Genomic DNA, 21130 nt, shown 5'->3' with positions numbered 1-21130 from the left:
TGCTGACGGTGCGTTTTTTTCCGAGCGGTTTTGCTGCGGTTTACAAACCGCAGCATGTCAATTGTTTGTGCGGTTTCCGCAGCGGTTTCATACCTCTACCATAGTAGAGGTGTGAAACCGCAGGGCAAAACCGCAGACCAAAACGCAGGAAAACCGCAGGTCACTTTACCTGCGGTTTTACCTGCGTTTCCGAGCGGAAAAAACCGCAGCGGAATCCGCAACGTGTGCACATAGCCTAAGACACGGGAGAACAAAAGGAGCCGAGCCCTTAGAAATGGCAGAGGTTTACTCTCCACTCAGTGTAGTACTTGATGACAAGTAATTCTCAGGTGGGAGATCACACCAATCCCTACAACACACCTAGACTCCTCAGTAAATCCCACGTGCTCGTTTGTCAGGGTATTTAGTACATATTTAGTTGTCAGGCTCAGGTCCTCTTGTCTTTTATTATGAAAGGTTAGAGAGAAAAATGTCCTAACAGTGTTTGCTTCCATACTGACCTGATAGCCACGAAATAAACCGGCACAGACAATAGAAGTCAAAGGGCGTCCGTTAGCAGGATTTTACCCATCCAAACTATTTATAAGTACATGTACCTATTTTAAAGACAAGTTTAGCAATAGCTTTATTACATGGCCAGACCGTTCCTCCATTACTGAGAAATCACTGTTGGAATTGATATGCAAATGAGACTGAATAGCTATCGTAGATCTGAAGCCTCTGTCACTCCAACTCTATTCCCCGCCCAATACCATCTCATCCTTCTTGACTGATGGCCTCTATAACGGCATTTTGCTTTTTAATGCATTTCTTTTAAATTGTGATTAATAAAAATATTATTTATGAAGTGCCCTTATAACATTGGACACATGTTGATCTAAACCTCTATAATGTGTAACTTCAGGCAAAGGAGCCATCACTCTAGCAGGAGGTGGCACTGTGCAGACAATACAGCTGGAGAGACAGGTTTTAGATCTACCATAGCCCTTCAGCTTAAATTGCAGAACAATTCAAACGCTGTAAAAGAGGAATGGACTGGCCATATAAAAGGCCACATGTGCACATAGCTTCGGGATGGGGGGTGAATACCTGCTTACATTCCCTTTAAGCTACCTGACCTGCTTCCCTGACAAGTAGCCACCATTCCTTGAAGGTAACTCGCTGTGGCTCCAATCAGCTTTTGATGGATGCAATTTAAAAAATATTTCAATAGAACATTTCCACTATAATTATGTGGAAACGATTCTCCCCTCAGACAGGACGTGGAGAAAACTGCTTATTAGATTGCCAAACCAATATAAAATATACAAACGTATGCAACTAAAAAGAGTTATAAAGATATTCTGGTTCTAAGAAGCCATTATAAGTGTATCCCAAAGGTCACGTAAGGGACAAAGTTTCACCATTATAATGTGATTTTTTTTTTTTTTTACATGTGACAACTGCAAGATTTCTTCCTAAATACCTCATCATTATCCCAATCTTGAGGATTTTCAACCATAAACTTTGAACAGTCTACAGCATTTGATGCCCTCTTAGATTCCTTATCGGGACGACTGACATGGAACAGACCACCAAGTTCTTCCTCATTCTCATCATCTTCATCTTCCTCATTGCCGACCACTGTGAGAAATATAAACCAGAATATAAGAAAAAAATCAAACAATGAAAAATAAGTACACACATTAAATTTGAAATTAACAATGCAACAAGAATTGATTCTAGGGTAATGAATACGTTTAATAACTGAGAAACTACTTAGAATGTTAAAAAAAATATAAATAATCCAATATTAATTAGCAAATTTGTGGTTTTATTAAGGTCACCAAAACGACAGGAAGGTAAGGTGTAGCAGCATGAACCAAATAGAGCATCACAGGAAAAACAGATACAAATAAAAAGTGCAAGTGCACTATATGGATTGCTCAAAACACACATAAGGACATACTACCGTTCAAAAGTTTAGGGTCACTTAGAAATTTCCTTATTTTTGAAAGAAAAGCAGTTTTTTTCCAATGAAGCCAATATTAAATGAGTCAGAAATACACTCTCTACATTTTTAATGTGGTAAATGACTATTCTAGCTGGAAACATCTGGTTTGTAATCAATATTTTCATAGGTGTATAGAGGCCCATTTCCAACAACCATCACTCCAGTGTTCTTATGATACTTTGTGTTTGCTAACTGTGTACGAAGGCTAATGGATGGTTAGAAAACCCTTGTGCAAGGGTTTTTGTTTTTTTTTCACTTTTTTTTTTTTCCACTTCCTGGCGCCGCTGGAGGGGCAGCCTGTTACAGTAGCGCCTTCATTGCTCTCCTTTTTTCTCTATTTTTTCTATTTTCCTTTCTCTTTTTTATTGTTACTCCAAAGGACATTGCACTATGGAAAACCATAAGAGGACCTGGACCTTCGATAGACTTTTTACCTTGTTTTTACTTGGATCTATTGTGTTGGGAAATCCAGGAACTGAAAAAGATCCTATTGTCTACTCCAGAGAAGCTATACTGCTGCTTAGGGATACAGCAAGGCAGCATGCTGCTAATAGACCAGAGGACATTCTACCAGAAATAAGGAGGACTAAGAGAAGAGGTTGCAGAGCTGGAGCCCTCAGGAAAGCTAGAAGGCGGCGCTATAGACCTGCTCTTCCCTCCGTCATTATGGGCAATGTGAGGTCACTCGGGATTAAGATGGACGAACTGTCGGCGCTGACCAGACATCATCGGGAATTAAGGGAGTGCAGTATGTTGCTGTTTACAGAGACCTGGCTCACCGAAGGTACTCCGGACACTGTTGTCTCGTTGGATGGCTTTAAACTCATTCGAGCGGACAGGACAAGGGAGAGCGGTAAGAGGAAAACGTGGAGGGCTGGCGATATTTGTGAATGATAGATGGTGTGACTCTAGGCATATCGTGGTCAAAGAGCAAACATGCTGTAAGGACATTGAGCTATTAGCTGTGGGCATGAGACCTTTTTATTTACCGAGGGAACTATCGCATGTACAGTCATGGCCAAAAGTTTAGGGAATGACACAAATAATTTTTACAAAGTCTACTGCTTCATTTTTTTCTAATGGCAATTTGCATATACTCGAGAATGTTATAAAGAGTGATCAGCTTAACAGCAATTACTTGCAAAGTCAATATTTGCCTAGAAAATTAACTTTATTACCCAAAACACATTTCAACATCATTGCAGCCCTGCCTTAAAAGGACCAGCTAACATCGTTTCAGTGATTGCTTCATTAACACAGGTGTGGGTGTTGATGAGGACAGGGCTGGAGATCAATCTGTCATGATTAAGTAAGAATGACACCACTGGACACTTTAAAAGGAGGCTGGTGCTTGGCATCATTGTTTCTCTTCTGTTAACCATGGTTATCTCTAAAGAAACACGTGCAGTCATCATTGCACTGCACAAAAATGGCCTAACAGGGAAGAGAATCGCAGCTAGAAAGATTGCACCTCAGTCAAAAATCTATCGCATCATCAAGAACTTCAAGGAGAGAGGTTCCCTTGTTGCCAAAAAGGCTCCAGGGCGCCCAAGAAAGACCAGCAAGCGCCAGGACCGTCTCTTAAAAGTGTTTCAGCTGCGGGATCGGGCTACCAGCAGTGCAGAGCTTGCTCAGGAATGGCAGCAGGCAGGTGTGAGTGCATCTGCACGCACTGTGAGGCGGAGACTCTTGGAGCAAGGCCTGGTCTCAAGGAGGGCAGCAAAGAAGCCACTTCTCTCCAGAAAAAACATCATGGACAGACTGATATCCTGCAAGAGGTACAGGGAGTGGACTGCTGAGGACTGGGGTAAAGTCATTTTCTCTGATGAATCCCCTTTTCGATTGTTCGGGACATTTGGAAAACGGCTTATTCGGAGAAGACCAGGTGAGCGCTACCACCAGTCTTGTCTCATGCCAACTGTCAAGCATCCTGAAACCATTCATGTGTGGGGTTGCTTGTCAGCCAAGGGAATGGGTTCTCTCTCAGTCTTGCCTAAAAACACAGCCATGAATAAAGAATGGTACCAGAATGTCCTCCAAGAGCAACTTCTCCCAACCGTCCAAGAGCAGTTTGGCGATCAACAATGCCTTTTTCAACATGTATGAACCAAACAGACTATGATATATGGGGGCACATGACTTTAGTAAATTATAATACAGCGCCCACTTTATGATCATACTGCATTTTCTCTTTCTGGCGGTATAGCACTGTGTTTTGAGCCCCTATTTCCACTTTTGGATGCCATGTACTTGTGATACCCTGGTATACATATCTCCTTTTATCATGTATGTGTGTCTTATATGTACTTTAATAAAGCAATGTGTATTTTATGGCAATATGCTTCCTTAGTCTGTTTGGTTCATACATTTGGTGGGAAGCGCCATGTTTTCTAAGGCCCTTGTTGTGGGAATATATAGCCTTTTTCAACATGATGGAGCACCTTGCCATAAAGCAAAGGTGATAACTAAATGGCTCAGGGAACAAAACAGAGATTTTGGGACCATGGCCTGGAAACTCCCCAGATCCTAATCCCATTGAGAACTTGTAGTCAATCATCAAGAGACGGGTGGACAAACAAAAACCTTCAAATTCAGACAAAATAAAAGCATTGATTTTGCAAGAATGGACTGCTATCAGTCAGGATTTGATCCAGAAGTTGATTGAGAGCATGCCAGGGAGAATTGCTGAGGTCCTGAAGAAGAAGGGTCAACACTGCAAATATTGACTTGCTGCATTAACTCATTCTAACTGTCAATATAACCTTTTGTTACTCATAATATGATTGTAATTATATTTCTGTATGTGATAAAAAAATCTGACAAACACATAAAAACCAGAGGGCAGCAGATCATGTGAAAATATAACATTTGTGTCATTCTCTAAACTTTTGGCCATGACTGTAATCATGATAGCTGCATATGTCCCCCCTTCTGCGAAAGCTGATGCCGCCACTGAGATCCTACAATCCACAGTGAGCATGATGCAGTCCCTTCACCCCCAAGCACTCCTTCTAGTTTCGGGAGACTTCAATCATGTGTCTCCAGCATCCATACTACCTGGTTGCACACAAGAGTATGTTACCTGCCTCACTAGAGACAACAAAATATTGGACTTGTTCTTTGCCAATGTGAGAGGGGCATATGCCTCGTCAGCCCTACCGCCCCTTGGAAGATCGAATCACAACCTACTGCACCTCCAACCCGTGTACAAGCCACTTGTACAGAGAGAACCTGCTGTCACTGGCACAGTGAGGATATGGACTGAGGAGAGTGATGATGCTCTGAGAGACTGCTTTGAAACAACCACTTGGGATGTGCTGCAAGATTCCTATGGTGATGACATGGATGGTCTCACACACTGTATAACGGACTACATTAATTTCTGTGTAGACAACACGGTACCCACAAAAGTATTGAGGTGCTTCTCTAACAATAAACCATGGATCAGCCCCGGAATAAAGGCTCTTCTCAAAGAGAAGTTGGCCTTCAGATCAGGTGACAAGGGCAGGCTGAGAGAGGTGCAGAAAGATCTGAAGAATCTAATCAGGCAGGGAAAGGCTAATTATAAGAGAAAGATTGAACTGAAATAGTCACAGAAAAGGATTCATGAAGTCTGGGAGGGTCTAAAGTCTATATCTGGGCATAGACAGACTGTCTCCAGGATAGTTGTAGATAAAGAGGGGCTTAATGAACTTAATCTATTCTTTAACAGATTTAATCACACGCTGGCTGCTCCTGCATACCATTCACACCTCTCTGCTACAATAACCTCACCCCCTGCTGCAACTTGTTAACTGAGCCAGGGTCTGTTCTTCACAAGTACCCAGGTTGCAAAAGAACTGGATAAGATCAAAGTTTTGAAGGCTGCAGGTCCTGACGGCATCAGTGCAAGGCTAATCAGAACCTGCGGGCACCAGCTAAGTGAGATCATTACATATCTGTTCAATATGAGCCTGAGAATAAGTATAGTACCACAACTGTGGAAATTATCGTGTGTGGTACCAGTTCCGAAGAAACCTTATCCGAAAGACCTTAACCCCTTCACCCCCAAGGGTGGTTTGCACGTTCATGACCGGGCCAATTTTTACAATTCTGACCACTGTACCTTTATGAGGTCATAACTCTGGAACGCTTCCATGGATCCCGGTGATTCTGACATTGTTTTCTCGTGACATATTGTACTTCATGTTAGTGGTAAAATTTCATTCATATAACTTGCGTTTATTTGTGAGAAAAACGGAAATTTGGCGAAAATTTTGAAAATTTCGCAATTTTCCAACTTTGAATTTTTATGCCCTTAAATCACAGAGATATGGCACCCAAAAAACTTGATAACTAACATTTCCCACATGTTTACTTTACATCAGCACAATTTTGGAACCAAAATTTTTTTTTGTTAGGAAGTTATAAGGGTTAAAAGTTGACCAGCGATTTCTCATTTTTACAACACCATTTTATTTTTACGGACCACATCACATTTGAAGCCACTTTGAGGGGTCTATATGATAGAAAATACCCAAAAGTGACACCATTCTAAAAACTGCACCCCTTAAGGTGCTCAAAACCACATTCAAGAAGTTTATTAACCCTTTAGGTGCGTCACAGGAATTTTTTTGAATATTTAAAAAAAATGAACATCTAACTTTTTCACAAAAAAAATACTTCAGGTTCAATTTTTTTTATTTTACCAAGGGTAACAGGAGAAATTGGACTGCAAAAGTTATTGTGCAATTTGTCCTGAGCACGCTGATACCTGATATGTGGGGGGGAACGACTGTTTCGGCGCATGGCAGAGCTCAGAATGGAAGGAGCGCCGTTTGACTTTTTCAATGCAAAATTGTCTGGAATTCAGATCGGACGCCATGTCACGTTTGGAGAGTCCCTGATGTACCTAAACAGTGGAAACCCCCTACAAGTGACCCCATTTTGGAAACTAGACCCCCCCAAGGAACTTATCTAGATATGTGGTGAGAACTTTGAACACACAAGGGCTTTACAGAAGTTTATAACGTACAGCGGTACAATTAAAAAATCATATTTTTTCCACAAAAATGATCTTTTCACCCCAATTTTTATTTTCCCAAGGGTAACAGGACCCTAAAAGTTATTATGCAATTTGTCCTGAGTACGGTGATACCCCACATGTGGGGGTAAACCACTATTTGGGCGCATGGCAGAGCTCGGAAGGGAAGCAGCGCCATTTGACGTTTTTGGCTGGAATTGAGATCGGACATCATGTCGCGATTGGAAAACCCCTTATGTACCAAAACAGTGGAAACCCCCCACAAATGACACCATTTTGGAAACTAGACCCCCTAAGGAACTTATCTAGATGTGTGGTGAAAACTTTGAACCTCCCAGTGCTTCACAGAAGTTTATAACGCCCGGGCGTGAAAATAAAAAATTCGTATTTTTTTACACAAACATGATCTTTTAGTCACCTTTTTTTATTTTCCCAAGGGTACCAGGAGAAATTGGACCCCAAAAGTTGTTGTCCAATTTGTCCTGAGTATGCTGATACCCCATATGTGGGAGAAAACTACTGTATGGGCACACGTCAGGGCTCGGAAGGGAAGTAGTGACGTTTTGGAATGCAGACTTTGAGGGAATGTTCTGCAGGTGTCATGTTGCCTTTGGAGAGCCCCTAATGTACCTAAACAGTGGAAACCCCCCACAAATGACCCCATTTTGGAAACGAGACCCCCTTAGGAACTTATCTAGATGTGTGGTGAGCACTTTGAACCCCCAAGGGCTTCACAGAAGTTTATAATGCCCGGGCATGAAAATAAAAAAAATCGTATTTTTTCCACAAACATGAAATTTTTGCCCCCAATTTTTTATTTTCCTAAGGTAACAGGAGAAATTGGACCCCAAAAATTGTTTTGCAATTTGTCCTGAGTAGGCTGATACCCTACATGTGGGGGTAAAACACTGTTTGGGCGCATGTCAGAGCTTGGAAGGGAAGGAGCACCATTTGACTTTTTCAACTCCGAATTGGCTGGAATTGAAATCAGACGCCATGTTGCATTTGGAGAGCCCCTGATGTGCCCAAACAGTGGAAACCCCCAATTCTAACTCCAACCCGAACCCCAACACACCCCTAACCCTAATCTCAGCCCTAGCCCTAACCCTAGCCGTAATGGAAAACTGGAAATATATTTTTTTTATTTTATTATTTTTCCCTAACTAAGGGGGTGATAACGGGGGGTTTGATTTACTATTTATGGCGGTTTTTATGTTTGGTGGCTGTCGCGCGCTAAAAGACGCTTTTTATTGTAAAAATAGTTTTTGCATCACCACATATTGAGAGCTATAATTTTTCCGTATTTTGACCCACTGAGTCATGTGAGGTCTTATTTTTTGCGGGACGAGTTGACGTTTTTATTGTTACCATTTTCGGGCACGTGACATTTTTTGGTCGCTTTTTATTCCGATTTTTGGGACGCAGAATGAACAAAAACCAGCGTTTCATGAATTTCTTTTGGGGGGGGTGCATTTACACCGTTCCGCGTGCGGTAAAATTGATAAAGCGGTTTTATTCTTCGGGTCAGTACGGTTACAGCGATACCTCATTTATGTCGTTTTTTTGCAATGAAAACTATTTCATATAAAAAATAATTATTTTTGCATCGCTTTATTCTGCGAGCCATAACTTTTTTATTTTTTCGCTGATGATGCTGTGTGGCGGCTCTTTTTTTGCGGGACAAGATGATGTTTTCAGCGGTACCATGGATATTTATGTGCGTCTTTTTGATCGCGCGTTATTACACTTTTTGTTTTGCCGCGGCGGTATGATAATAAATCATTTTTTGCTTCGTTTTTTATTTTTATTTTTTAAGGGGTTCGCTAAAGGGGTTAACTAATGGGACAGTTTTATAGGGCGGGTCGTTACGGACGCGGCGATACCTAATATGTGTACTTTTATTGTTTTTTTGTTTTTTTTCAAAAAATGGATTTGGGGGAATATTTTTTTTTGTAATTAATTTGGCGATTTTTTTAAAATTATTTTAACACTTTTTTTTATTTTTTTTTACTTTATTAAATAGTCCCAGGTGGGACATCACTGTTCTGTGACAGATCGCTGATTTGTCACATCACAGATCACTGTGACAGATCAGCGATCTGTCACAGGCAGTGCACAAGGCTTCCTCATGCCTGCGCTTTGCAGGCACTGAGGAAGCCAGCTTCCTGCAGGCCCCCGAAGGCCCCTGTCGCCATCTTGGATTCGGGGGCCTGCAGGAAAGGAGCCCCCGGCAGCAGCGCTGCACATTGCGCTGCCGTGGGGGGCTCAGGGAAGCACGGAGGGAGCCCCCTCCCTGCCGATGCTTCCCTTTAACCCCCGGTACACCGCGATCATGTTTGATCGCGGTGTGCAAGGGGTTAACGTGTCGGGGGCGGTCCGTGACCGCCCCTGACACATTGTGCCGGGTGTCAGCTGTGATAATCAGCTGACACCCGGCCGCGATCAGCGGCGCTCACCACGTGGGCGCCGCTGATCGCGGTAGACGTAATATACCGTCCATGGGCATAGGGGCCCGGGTCCCATGGACGGGATAGTACGTCTGATGTCAGGAAGGGGTTAATGACTATAGACCTGTAGCATTGACATCACACCTGATGAAGGTACTAGAGAGATTGGTTCTCACACGTCTCCGTCCTCTAGTGAGCTCGGATATGGACCCTCTCCAGTTTGCCTACAGGCCGGGCATTGGTGTGGATGATGCAATTATCCACCTTCTAGATCGGACTCTCTCTCACCTGGAGAAACCTGGGAACACCTTGAGAATAATATTCTTCGATTTCTCTAGTGCTTTTAATACCATACAGCCAGGTCTACTGGGAGACAAGCTGGGCCTTGTTAGCGTGGACCTCCAACTCTCCACCTGGATCCTTAACTACCTCACGAACCGACCTCAGTTTGTAAAGGTTCGGGACAGTGTGTCAGACACGGTGATCTGCAATACAGGGGCACCTCAAGGTACAGTTCTTGCCCCTTTTCTCTTCACACTGTACACTGAGGATTTTAAGTGCAACTCATCTAGCTGCTACTTGCAGAAGTATTCTGATGACTCTGCAATAGTAGGTCTCATCACAGGAGGAGATGAAAGAGTACAGAGATACTAACCAAGCTTTTGTGGAGTGGTGTCAGAGGAACCACCTTAGGATTAATTCCGGGAAGACCAAGGAATTGGTGGTGGACTTTCGCAAGGGAAAAAATCCACCAGTAGTGGTGAACATTCAGGGAAATGACATTGAGATAGTCGACACCTATAAGTACCTTGGTGTGATCCTCAATAATAAGCTTGACTGGGCCCATCACTTGGATGCAGTGTACAGGAAGGGCCACAGTAGGCTTTATCTGCTCAGAAGGCCTAGAGCCTTCGGAGTTAGGGGGGGGGGGGCACTCCTTGCATCCTTCTTCAACTCTGTTGTGGCATCAGTCATCTTCTTTGGTGTGGCGTGCTGGGGTAGTGGCATATCAACCAGGGACAGGAATAGGCTGGACAAACTGATTAGAAGGGCCAGCTCTGTCCTGGGATGCCCCCTTGATCCAGTTCAGGAAGTAGGCAACAGGAGGATAATGGCCAAGGTGAGCTACATGGTGCAGAATGATTCCCATCCCATGCATGAGACCGTGACAAAGATGTGCAGTACTGTCAGTGACCGGCTACTTCATCCTAAATGTGAGAGGGAGCGCTATTGAAAGTCCTTCCTTCCTGCTGCAGTTAGGCTGTATAACCAGCACTGTCCAAAATGGAGAACGACCCAAACAGTGAACTGATAGATCCAAAGTTGTGATAGTCCGGTTATATCTTTTTTTTTTCGTATATGTACCTACCTACTGTCAATGTAATGCCTTTATGCATCTGTACTTGTTCCTGCCTTGCTGCTGTAATGCTCTGAATTTCCCCATGGTGGGACGATTAAAGGATTATCTTATCTTAAGTATGTTAGCACAGCTGAAAACAGTTTGGCTGATTAAAGAAGCTATAAACCTGACCTCCTACTGAGCTAGTTGAGAATCTGGAGCATTACATTTGTTGGTTCCATTAAACTCTCAAAATGGCCAGAAAAAAGAACTTGTGAAACTCGACAGTCTATTCTTGTTCTTAGAAATGAAAGCTATTCCATGTGAGAAATAGCCAAGAAACTGAAGATTTCCTACAAGACAAGTACACTAGAGTCTGTAGTTTGAAAAATCGACACCTCACAGGTCCTCAACTGGCAGCTTCATTAAATAGTACACGCAAAACACCAGTGTCAATGTCTACAGTGAAGAGGCGACTTCGGGATGCTGGCCTTCAGGGCAGAGTGGCAAAGAAAAAGCCATATCGGAGACTGGCTAATAAAAAGGAAAACATTAATATGGGCAAAAGAACACAGACATTAGACAGAGGAAGATTGGAAAAGAGGGATTTTTGGTTCTTACCGTAAAATCTCTTTCTTGAAGCCTTCATTGTAGGACACAGGTTACCATGGGTGTATGCTGCTGCTGCTGCTAGGAGGCTGACACTATGCAAAGCGAGAATATTAGCTCCTCCCTGGCAGTATATACCCACCGACAGGCACCAAGTACCTCAGTTGGTGAAAAAAGCAGTAGGAGAAGCAACAATAACTCTGAAAATATGTACCAACCCAACAAGGGACTCGTAGGCCCAACACAGTACAACTTAAACAGGGAGGGTGCTGTGTCCCCCAATGAAGGCTTCAAGAAAGAGATTTTACGGTAAGAACCAAAAATCCCTCTTTCTTTATAGCCTCATTGAGGGACACAGGTTACCATGGGACGTCCCAAAGCAGTCCCAAGGGTGGGAAGAGAGCTTAGGGGAACGTGAAGACAGGACTTAGGTCGGCCGGTGTGCTACCGCCGCCTGCAGAACCTTCCTACCTAAGCCCGCATCAGACGAGGTCTGGGTATGAACCTTGTAGAACCTCGCAAAGGTGTGCAAGGACCACCAGGTCGCGGCCCTGCAAAGTGGTAATGCCGAAGCCTGGTGTTGGACAGCCCAAGAAGTACCTACAGCCCGGGTGTAGTGGGCTCTCACTCCCGGAGGGGGCCGGTTTTCCTGAACGCGGTAAGCTTCCAGGATAGTAGAACGAACCCAGCGAGAGATAGTGGATTTGGATGCCGGGAATCCTTTCTGGCGACCTTCAGGGATGACAAGCGGGGAATCGGATTGACGAAGAGAAGCGGTCCTGGCCAGATAGACACGCATGGCTCTCACACCACATCCAGCTTGTGGAGCGACTTTTCCAGCGGGTGAACAGGCGAAGGACAAGAGGGGAGGACGATGTCCTCATTGATGTGGAAGTGATGTGGAAGGAAGATACCACCTTGGGAAGGAAGGAGGGAACAGGCCTGAGAACGACCTTATCCTGATGAAGGAAGGATTAGGTACAGGGAACGACAGGATAAAGCCGCCAGCTCTGAAACTCTCCTAATGGATGTAATGGCAATCAGAAAAGTCACCTTCCATGAGAGAAGGGAAAGAGGAATGTCCTGGATAGGCTCGAAAGGCGCACTTCGGAGAGCGCCGAGAACGAGATTAAGATCCCACGGATCTATCGGAGAATCGTGAGGAGGGACAACGTGGGCAACTCCCTGGATAAAGGTCTTGACTTGAGGCAAGGAAGCCAGATCCCTCTGGAAAAGAACTTACAGAGCTGAAACCTGGCCTTTGAGAGTACTGAGGGACAGGCCTGCATCTAGGCCGGATTGAAGGAAACCAAGTATGGATGGAATAGAGAACGACATTTGAAAAACATTGTTGTCGTCGCATCAACGGAAAAAGGCCTTCCAGTACCTATGGTAAATGCGGGAGAAGGCTGGTTTTCTAGCTATAATCATGGTCTGAATGACCTGGTTGGAAAATCCTGATTGTCTTAGAATCACGGCCTCAACAGCCATGCCGTTAAAATCAGAGACTGAGAACTCTGGTGGTAAAGGGGGCCTTGTGAGAGAAGATCCAGACGGTCTGGAAGTCTCCAGGGGACGTCCGAAAGCATGTTCACCAGCTCCGCATACCAAGGATGTCTTGGCCAGTCTGGGGCTACCAGAATTACTGGGATGCCTTCTGATTTTATTTTCCTGACCACCCGTGGGATCAAGGCAAGTGGAGGAAACAAGTAAAGGAGTCGGAACTGAGACCACGGGATTACCAGAGCGTCGCAACCAACGGCCAGAGGGTCCCTGGACCTGGCTACGAAGCGGGGAACTTTGTGGTTCATCCGAGACGCCATGAGGTCGACGTCTGGAGTGCGCCAACGCTGGCATATCTGATTGAAGACCGTGGGGTGGAGAGACCATTCGCCTGATGCTAGGCCCTGGCAACTTAGGAAGTCGGCCGCCCAATTTTCCACCCCTGGAATGTGAACGGCGGAGATTGCTGGAAAGTAACGCTCTGCCCAATGTAGAATCTTTGCTACTTCTGCCATTACTTGTTTGCTGTGAGTACCGCCCTGGTGGTTTATGTACGCCACAGCCGTGGCGTTGTCTGATTGGATTTGGACTGGTTTGTCCGCGAGGAGAGGCTGCCAGCTGAGGAGAGCAAGGAAGATCGCAATGATTTCCAGAAGGTTGATGGGGAGCAGAGACTCTTGGGCGTTCCAACACCCTTGGGCGGTCTTCCGCTGGAAAACCGCTCCCCATCCGAGAAGACTGGCATCAGTGGTGATGACTTGCCACTGAAGAGGAAGAAAGGACCTCCCTTGCAGGACTGACGAAGGCATTGTCCACCAAGTTAGGGAGTGCCTCACTCTGGGAGGCAGGAGTATGGGGCGGACCAGGGAGACTGAAGTCTTGTCCCAGACTGAAAGGAGGGACAGCTGAAGGAGACGAGTGTGGAATTGGGCAAAGGGGACGGCCTCCATGGAGGCTATCATCTTCCCCAGGACCCTCATGCAGAACCGAAGGGGAACGGGGACTGTCCGCTTCAGGGATCGGATTCCTTTGCAGAGAGCTGAAAATTTGTCCCTCGGAAGGAACACCCGGGCCAGGTTCGTGTCGAACTCCATGCCCAGTAATGTCAGTCGCTGAGTTGATTATCCAACAGAGACGTGTAAGAGTATCCAGGGTAATATGAAGACTCTGAAGGCAGTCTCGGCGGGACAAGCCCTTGATCAACAGATCATCCAGGTAAGGGATTATGAGGATCCCCCTGGAGCGAAGGATTGCCATGACGGCTGCCATGACCTTTGTGAAGACCCGAGGAGCCGAAGCTAGGCCAAAGGGGAGGGTCGTGAATTGGTTGTGATCCTCCTGAATCGCAAAGTGAAGAAACCTCTGATGTTGCAAACAAACAGGGATGTGGAGGTAGGCATCCTGCATGTCTACAGAGGAGAGAAACTCCCTGGGCTCCATTGAGGGGATTACCGAGCAAAGGGACTCCTTCTTGAAGTGGAGGATCCTCATGTGGCGATTGAGTAGTTTGAGGTCCAAGATTGGACGAAGCGAACGGTCTTTTTTCGGGACTACGAAGAGATTTGAGTAGAACCCCGAAAACCGTTCGTTTGGAGGAACGGGAACAATTACTCCGGTGAATAGAAGAGACGGCCTGAAGGAACCCTGGGTTGAGGGACAGTTGTTTGGGAGGATGAGACCGAAAGAAGCGTCTCTTTGGGAGGGAAGAAAATTCGATTTTGTAGCCGGATGTGATGATTTCCCTAACCCATGCGTCGTTGACAACAGACAGCCGCGCGTCTTTGAAAGTAGAAAGCCTGCCTCCCACCCTGGAAGAACTTCCAGGTGGGGATGACCCGTCACTTGGAGGAAAATCTACCGGAGCGGGACCCTGAGGGCTTGGAGGGTTTGCCCTTTGGTCTCCAGCGGGGTGTGGGTTTATACGATGGTTTTCTCCGTTCCCCGGAGGTAGAGGGCCGGTCCTGCTGGGAGGAATTTTCCGAGGAAGGAAAGGGGCCAAAGGACCTAAACTGATGAGGAGCTTTTCTGTTGAAAAAACGTCTAGGCCGAGACTGAGGAAGGGAGGTACTTTTACCTCCGATGGCATCAGAAATTATCTGATCCAGCCTGGCGCCAAAGAGCCTAGAACCCTGAAAGGCTAGGTTAGTGAGTGACTTCTTAGAGGTGGACTCCATGTCTTCAACCGAAGGATACGGCATATGGCTACTATGTTGCTGTTAGCTCTTGCTGAACACCAGGCTGCATCCAAAGAGGCAGAGGTAAGTATTTACCAGCATGATTGATTTGGTCAGCCAACTCAGATAGCTCGTCCTGAGGAGCTGATGCTAAAATGCCCTTGCGAAGAATTTTTGCCCAGGATGAAATGGCTTTCGCTACCCATGCGGAGGCGAAACTGGGACAGAGAGAGGCGCCAGTTGCCTAAAAAATCATTTTGGCCAGCAATTCGATCTGCCTGTCCGTTGAATTCTTAAGTGATGCGCCGTCCGGAAGGGATAGAACAGTTTTTGAGGAAAGACGGGAGACTGGTGGGTCCACCTCGGGAGCTTTGGCCTATTTCGTGAGAAGGTCCGCATTAAAGGGATATAGCACGTCTAGGTGCCTGCGTCCAGGGAACCACTTTTCAGGATGCTCCCAGTGTTTGGTTAATGTAGCCTCGAACTCCTTGTGATTAGGAAAGGTTCTGGAGGGAGGTTTCGCTCGTTTGAAGGGAACAGAGCATTCTTGTGGGGGCGTCTTGTCCTCCTTTATTTTGAGCGTTTGGGTAATCGCCGATATGAGACTATCTACCATGTCCTGTATTTTGGACATGTGGTCCGAATCTGAGTCAGACCCCGACTGGGAGTCTACGTTTGACCCAATGTCGTCCTCTGAAGAAGGGGACTGAGGCGAGGAAAGCAGCCTGGATGATGCGGAGGGGCCTTGTGAGCTGGAAGAAGAGCCAGACAGGGCCCGCTTCCTGGAACTCCTACCCGGTCTGTCCCTCTGGAGGTCGCGGTCAGGTGTGGACGACTCACCGTGAGGCGGTCGGAGCACGGGAGGCTGTAGATAGCTGAGGTAATCGTTCTAAGACCTGAAGCAGGGACTGAGACACTTTAGTCAGGTCCGCGACCGACTGAGACATTGCAACAGCCCACTCTGGGGGCGGGGGGGGGGGGGGGACTCTCATCCCGGGGTTCGGTGTGCTCCTGAGGGGCAGACATAGTAGAAGGACTGCAGGACGAGCAGAAAGGTGAAGACTGACCTGATGCTCACTTCTTTTTACAGCGTGCAGGTGTAGTGAGTAGAGGTGGGCCTAGAATAGGGAGCCCTTGCAGGGTCGGGCATATGTGAAGTCTGCGGCAGTATAGCAGAACGTATCTGGTGAGAGTACTGCAGGGAAGGGAGCGAGTACTGCCGAGGGGAGCTAATTAGAGCCCTAGGAAAAGCAGAGCCTACCGTAGCCTTATGTGCAGTAGCGCCAAGTAAATGTGTCCCCCAGCAGAGCTCCGTGGGAAGAGGAATGCAAGATTCCAGAACAGAAAGACCTAAGCGGTGGGCGGAGCTTAGCGGCCATGCTGCGCGATTGGCTTAACACTGCGGGGGGCGCGGTTAAGGGGGGGGGGAGGAGGCTGCAAAGCGAAAGTAGCTCTGTGATGGGCTAGAAAGAAGCGTGAAAAGAGTGCGCGCAGAGCAGGGGCGTGAGCAGATGAAGCCGCCCACAAACGAAAGTGAAAGTAAAAATCGCCCGGAGACTCTCTTGCTGCCCCCGATGCCCGTGACGCCGCCGATATCAGTAGGTACTGGGAGACTAGCTACGGGGGTCCCTTGCTGAGCTCCCAGCTGCGGCCAGTGAACAGAGAATCTGGCGAGGCGCGCGCCTGTGAAAAGAAAAGGCGCAATTTTTTTTTTTTTTTTTTAAAAAGGGAGCGCGGGCATTGAAGGGTTAACAGAGGCGCCGATGACTTCTATGTGCCAGAAGCACGGGGCCGGTGGGGGCAGTCAGACCACTTACCTGACGCCCACTTCTTGAACGCGAAGAGGATGACCACAGGAGCCCACGAATTGGGGAAAGGCCGCTGGGAAGGAAGATCCTCTGTACCCGCACTGCGTACGAGCAGTACAGAAGACGGCGTCAACCCCTTGCTAGAAGGGGGAAGGTCACCGCCGGTGACCACAGTCTTCCTCTCAGCCCTCTCCCGGGAAAGGGGTGAGGAGGGGAATTGGCTAGGACCAGCCACCTGTCATCAGCCCGTAGCACCCGAATGGTGATAAGGGTCCTACCTGCGGTACTGAGAGTTGCGATGTGGGCGACACCACATTGCTTGCTCAGCCGCCTGATATGGGAAGGCAGGGTGAGAAATTACACCCTGTTTCCCGATGCTGTATCTGGAAAAACAAATGGAAAAGATTAATAACACACAACTAAAACCTGCAAGGAAACAAGGATAGTTAACTGCGGATCTGGGGAGATCCCGGTCCGCATCCTACAGACACTAAGCACAAACTGAGGTACTTGGTGCCTGTCGGTGGGTGTATACTGCCGGGGAGGAGCAAATTTTCTCGTTTTGCATAGTGTCAGCCTCCTAGCAGCAGCAGCATACACCCATGGTAACCTTTGTCCCCCAATGAGGCGATAAAGAAAAAGTGTTATGGACAGACGAATCCAAGTTTGAGGTGTTTGGATCACACAGAAGGACATTTATGAGACGCAGAACAACTGAAAAGATGCTGGAAGAGTGCCTGACGCTATCTGTCAAGCATAGTGGAGGTAATGTGATGGTCTGGGGTTGCTTTGCTGCTGGTAAAGTGGGAGATTTGTACAGGGTAAAAGGGATTTTGAATAAGGAAGGCTATCACTTCATTTTGCAATGCCATGCTATACCCTATGGACAGCGCTTGATTGGAGCCAATTTCATCCTACAAAAGGACAATGACGCAAACAGGACAATGACCCAAAGCACACCTCCAAATTATGCAAGAACTATTTAGGGAAGAAGCAGGCAGCTGGTATTTAGTCACCAGATCTCAAACCCATTGATTTGTTGTGGGAGCAGCTTGACCGCATGATACGCAAAAAGTACCCATCAAGCCAAAGCAACTTGTGGTAGTGTATGTACATAAAAAGTGCAGGTGCACAGTAAAGCGTGCTTTAACCATACGTGACATAGAGATCAAAGCAGATCATAATAGGAGTCTCCAATAAGTATAAGGAGATTGCAACAGGAGGTGCAAACTTACTGACAGTTTTCAGCCATAATGCATTTTCATTTGGACATCTATGAGTCACAAATTTGTGTTTTTCATGGATAGAGGATATATCCATTATAATCTTTGAGACAGTTCACATGCTTGTTTTTTTCTTTGCGGCAAAACATGGATTTTTGTGAGTACTCACCGTAAAATCCTTTTCTCCGAGACGCTCATTGGGGGACACAGAGACTGTGGGTGTGTGCTTCTGCCGTCTGGAGGCCGACACTAAGTGTACAAAAAAAGAGTTAGCTCCTCCTCCGCCGCATACACCCTCGCCCCTAGGCCGGGCGTAACTCAGTTTAGTGCATAAGCAGTAGGAGAACGCGCCTTAAACTCAGGCAAGAAACTATATGTCTGAAAAAGGGGACCACCCTAAACCTTGTACAAGGATTTGTAAAACTCAAAATAAGTAAAAGCCAACTGGCTGATAGGGTGGGTGCTGTGTCCCCCAATGAGCGTCTCGGAGAAAAGGATTTTACGGTGAGTACTCACAAAAATCCATGTTTCTCCTTCGTCTCATTGGGGGACACAGAGACTGTGGGACGTCCTAAAGCAGTCCTCTGGGCGGGATCTTAACTCACCCAATCCATGCTAATTTGCGCCCCTGATTAGAGGTGCGCAACTGCTGCCTGGAGGATCTTTCTTCCCAGGCTTGCATCCGAGGATGCCTGGGTATGTACGTTATAATGCTTGACAAACGTATGTAAACTGGACCAGGTAGCTGCTTTGCATACCTGCTCCGCTGAAGCCTGGTGTCGTAGTGCCCATGAGGCACCCACTGCCAGTGCCGAGTGAGCCTTGATCCCTGCCGGAACTGGCGTGCCACTGATTTGATAAGCTTCTTGGACCGTCAGGCGAACCCATCTGGCCAAAGTCGCTCTGGACGCAGCGAGCCCCTTCCGCCGTCCCTCTGGAACCACGAATAGAGAGTCTGTCTGGCGGAATGGCGCCGTCCTCGCCACATACCTCCTAAGAGCTCTTACCAGATCCAGAGTGTGCAAAGCCTTCTCTACCCTGTGCACCGGTGCCGGGCAAAACGAGGGTAAGACGATGTCTTCGTTGATATGAAATGCAGACACAACCTTCGGCAAGAAGGGGGGAGCTGGCCTTAAAACTACCTTATCCTTATAAAAGGTTAGGAACGGTGGTTTACAAGATAAGGCCGCCAATTCCGAAACCCGCCTAATAGACGTTATGGCTACTAGAAAAACGACCTTTCTGGACAGGTAAGGTAAGGAGACCTCTTGCAATGGTTCGAAAGGGGCCTCCTGAAGGGCTCTGAGCACCAAATTCAGGTCCCATGATTCCGTCGGCGCCTTATAGGGGGGTACTAAATGTGCGACCCCCTGCATAAACGTCCTAACCTGCCAGACGGAAGCGACTTTTCGTTGGAAAAGTACCGACAGGGCCGAGATTTGCGTTCTGAGGGAACTCGGGGCCAACCCTGCGTCCAGCCCTGCCTGTAGAAAAGCCAGTACGTTGGGGATCGAAAAAACCAGAGGAGCCACTTCACGATCCCTACACCAACGGAAGAATACTTCCCAAGTCCGATGATACACCCTCGCCGAGGAAGGCTTTCGGGCACTCACCATCGTGGCCGCCACATCGCGTCTGAATCCTGCCTGTGTTAACAGCCAAGATTCAATGGCCACGCCGTCAAACACAGGGCCCCTAAGTTCGGATGGCAGATCGGCCCTTGGGACAGTAAGTCCGGCCGATCTGGAAGACGCCAGGGTACGTCCACCACTAGTTGGACCAGATCTGCGTACCAGGCCCGCCGGGGCCAGTCTGGGGCCAGCAGAATTGCTGGAACCTTTTCTCTCCTTATTTTCCTGATAACTCTTGGAAGCAGCGGCAGCGGGGGGGAACAAGTACGGGAGACGAAACTGGCTCCACGGGAGCACCAGCGCGTCTGCTGCGATTGCCTGCGGATCGAGGGATCGAGCGACAAACCTTAGTACTTTGGCATTCTCTCTGGATGCCATAAGGTCCACGTCTGGTGTCCCCCACCGTTGGCAGATCTGCTGAAAGATCTCGGGGTGCAGGGACCATTCCCCTGCCGCGACCCCCTGTCGGCTGAGGAAATCTGCCGCCCAGTTTTCGACTCCTGGAATGTGCACCGCTGAAATTACCACGCGGTTCTTCTCCGCCCAGCGTAGTACCAGTCCGACCTCGCGCATGGCTGCCTGGCTGCGCGTGCCCCCTTGATGGTTGACATATGCTACCGCTGTAGCATTGTCCGTCTGGATGCGCACCGGCCGGTGTCTCAGGAAACACTGGAAATGTTGTAGGGCCAATCGTATTGCCCGTATCTCCAGAATGTTGATCGGGAGAACTATCTCCTGAACGGACCACCGCCCCTGGGCTATGTGACTCTGGAAAACTGCTCCCCAACCCTGCAGGCTTGCATCGGTCGTCACCACCAACCATTGTTCCGGGGGAAAGGGCTTCCCCTGGACCAGAGACGAGTCGCGAGTCCACCACCGGAGTGAACCCCGTACTAGCGGAGACAATTTGCACCGATGACTGAGAGACAGCAGCCTCCGGTCCCATGCTGTCAAGAGCGCATGCTGAAGCGGACGGAGATGGAACTGGGCAAACGGGATTGCTTCTATCGCCGCCACCATTCTGCCCAACACACTCATGCCATACCGGATGGATCTGGAGCCCGGCTGTAGAAGGTTCCGTATCCCTTGCTTGATTTTTTGCGCCTTGTCCTGAGGGAGGATCACCAGCCCCCGGGAGGTGTCGAAAATCATGCCCAGGAACACGATTTTTTGGGCTGGAATCAAGGACGACTTGCTCCAATTGATCAGCCAGCCCAGACGGGCCAGGGTATCCAGAGTAATATTGACATTGTCCTGGCACTCCTGAAACGACGGCCCCTTTACCAAAAGGTCGTCCAGGTAAGGTAACACCGTTATGCCCCGTGCATGCAGGATGGCCATAACCACCGCCATTATCTTTGTAAAGACTCTGGGGGCAGT

At 47.5% G+C, this 21130-nt stretch overlaps 1 protein-coding gene across 3 annotated transcripts in view; it reads right to left on the bottom strand.

Annotated features, from left to right (window-relative positions):
* The window catches only part of BMS1 (BMS1 ribosome biogenesis factor), a 90975-nt gene that overhangs the window by 26604 nt on the left and 43241 nt on the right, over positions 1-21130 (bottom strand). For all 3 annotated transcript variants that reach the window (XM_073574771.1, XM_073574773.1, XM_073574774.1), the window contains exon 12: positions 1466-1623. In XM_073574771.1, coding sequence (XP_073430872.1) covers positions 1466-1623 — 158 coding nt within the window. The remainder of the gene's footprint in view (positions 1-1465; positions 1624-21130) is intronic.

The sequence above is a fragment of the Dendrobates tinctorius genome, unplaced genomic scaffold (genome assembly GCF_039654945.1).
Source record: "Dendrobates tinctorius isolate UK_male_01 unplaced genomic scaffold, ASM3965494v1 ptg000040l, whole genome shotgun sequence".
Classification (NCBI taxonomy): domain Eukaryota; kingdom Metazoa; phylum Chordata; class Amphibia; order Anura; family Dendrobatidae; genus Dendrobates; species Dendrobates tinctorius.
The sequence above is the reverse complement of the archived record's forward strand: the minus strand, read 5'-3'. Positions and strand labels throughout refer to the sequence as shown.